Below are 2,309 nucleotides of genomic sequence, written 5' to 3'. Positions count from 1 at the left end.
TTTGTTCTACTTGTTGTATTCAATTTAGTAGTTCAGAAGAAAGAACCACTCACTTTAAATCTGATTATCATGTGTTTAATATGAAAAGAAAAGCAGTATTAATGGAACCAGTTTCATTACAAAAGTATAAAGAAATAATGGCAAAAGATGTTTCGTTTAAAACTGAAGAGTGTACTTATTATTGTAGTTTATGCAAAAAGAGATATAATACTGAAAATCAAATGAAAGAACATGAATTAAGTAAAAAACATAAAATAAATCTAAAAAAGAAAGAATAATGAATAGATTATATAAATCAAGTTGAAAAAGAATAAATAAAGAAGAAATAAAAAAAGATTGAGAAAAGAAAAAAGAAAGATAAAAAGAAAATAATAAATATATAAAAGATAAATTTCAAGAAGAATATATCAAAATGGAGAAATAAGAAAATAATGAAATTTTAAAATGATTTGAAGATAAAATGACAAACTACAATAAAACAATTAAAATATTGAAAACAATTAATATTATAAGGAATATATTCAAATAAAGAAAATACAATAAAATGCAACAAATATTGGAATAATGAAAGCAATATAGACAGATGAACCAAAATATTCAATGTGCATTATCTATAATAAAATAGTAACATAAATCATATCATTCTCATTTGAATAATCACTAAAAATCACAGATGAATAAACATGATAAAATGAATATATGGAGTGGTTTAAAGGTTAATACAAGAAATCAACATATGAAACAATGTTCCAATACAACGACATTACTATGATATTGAACAAACAAATAATATCAAATAGTAATGGAAAATATCACAAAGACCAGATATATATCTATTAGATAAAAGAATAAAACTGGTCTAATAATTGATATGACTATTATTGTATATCACAATATCAAATGAGGGTATTTGAAGAAAAGAAATATGTATAAAGAAATAAAAAATAAGTTAATTAAAATAGAGAAATTAAAAGATGTTAAAATAATTGCAGTAGTAATCGCTATAAATTAATTAACAAATATTGAAAATATTAAATTAATTAAAGAATTAAAAATTGAAATTGATAAGATAAAAGAAATTAAAAACTATGTAATTAAAACCATGACCAATGTCATTGAATATTGTTTCTACAACAACCAAACATACATTGTTGAATTACTTAATGAAGAATCAAAGATGGAATTAATCCACCCTGAGTTATGAATAATAAAAACAAATTCTATTATTACTTAATTATTTGCTTTTTATTATTAGTTTATTCTGTTTAACTTATCATTTTACTCCATTTATTATTACTAAATTATTCATAAATCAATTTTGTTTTGTAATATTATTCTTCTAATTTTATAATTCTTAATATAATGGTTTTACTTAGTACTAGCTTAATTGTATTTTTCTTTATTAGTCAAGTGTATACCTTCAATAAACATACTTTATCTCATTTGAATTGGTGTTTTGTTCCATTGAGATGGGGGTTTGAATGGTTTTCAATTAATTTATTGTTTCTCTTATAATTATTTGTTTGTATAATCATGTTATTTAGTTTAACAAATAAAATAAATGAAATAGAATGAATGACAAAGATAAATTGATATTAAATTTATTTTTTTATTCATTTTGTGGTATCTTATCTTTGTTATAACAAATAAACATCAAATGATATTATTACTTAATGATAAAATGAATGAAAATATCATAATAAATTTGTTATCTCAATGAATCAATTAGACTATTCTATTTCTATATTCTCCTTTTAGAAATGATTCAATATTCTTTAGTGTTTCATTAAATAAACGTTCTCTTGCTTCAATTGTTGCCCATCCAATGTGTGGACTAAATACAATCTTTTCACTTCTTACTTCTAATAATTTATTTGATGCCTTAATTGGTTCTTCATCAAAAACATCAGTTCCATATCCTCCAATTAAATTTTCTTGAAGTGCTTTTGCAATATCATCATTTACAACAATTGGTCCACGTGCCATATTAATGATAATTACACTTTTTTTCATTTCTTGAAATACTTTATAATTAAAAAGTCCTTTTGTTTTATCAGTAAGTGGACAATGAATACTAATGATGTCACTTGTTTTAATCATTTCTTCAAATGAAATTCTTTCTATTTCTTGGTCTTCATGCTTTCCTGTTGTACTATAATAATATACTTTTGCTCCTAACCCTTTCCCAATTTTTGCTACATTTTTCCCAATACTTCCAAGTCCAACAATACACCATTTCTTATTTGATATTTCATGAATATCATACTCACCTCCAACACATGTAAATATTCCTGATGAACTATACTCCC

General features: G+C 22.5%; 1 protein-coding gene across 1 annotated transcript, besides 3 other annotated features; it reads right to left on the bottom strand.

The window, feature by feature from the left end:
• Window positions 1-252: 252 nt before the first annotated feature.
• Window positions 253-1,247: a repeat region.
• Window positions 1,248-1,285: 38 nt separating this feature from the next.
• Window positions 1,286-1,364: a sequence feature (AT_rich).
• A 220-nt stretch (window positions 1,365-1,584) lies between these two features.
• Window positions 1,585-1,614: a sequence feature (AT_rich).
• Window positions 1,615-1,725: 111 nt separating this feature from the next.
• On the bottom strand, window positions 1,726-2,100 carry EDI_141790 (D-3-phosphoglycerate dehydrogenase, putative; the record flags this gene model as incomplete). The annotated part of the gene is made up of 1 exon (XM_001740184.1): window positions 1,726-2,100. The coding sequence occupies one exon, from the start codon at window positions 2,098-2,100 to the stop codon at window positions 1,726-1,728; it is 375 nt and encodes a 124-aa protein (XP_001740236.1).
• Window positions 2,101-2,309: the final 209 nt, after the last annotated feature.

The sequence above is a fragment of the Entamoeba dispar genome, genomic scaffold, assembly GCF_000209125.1.
Source record: "Entamoeba dispar SAW760 scf_1105229462781 genomic scaffold, whole genome shotgun sequence".
Taxonomy (NCBI): domain Eukaryota; phylum Evosea; order Mastigamoebida; family Endamoebidae; genus Entamoeba; species Entamoeba dispar.
Note: the sequence above shows the minus strand (reverse complement) of the source record. Positions and strands in the feature narration are given on the sequence as shown.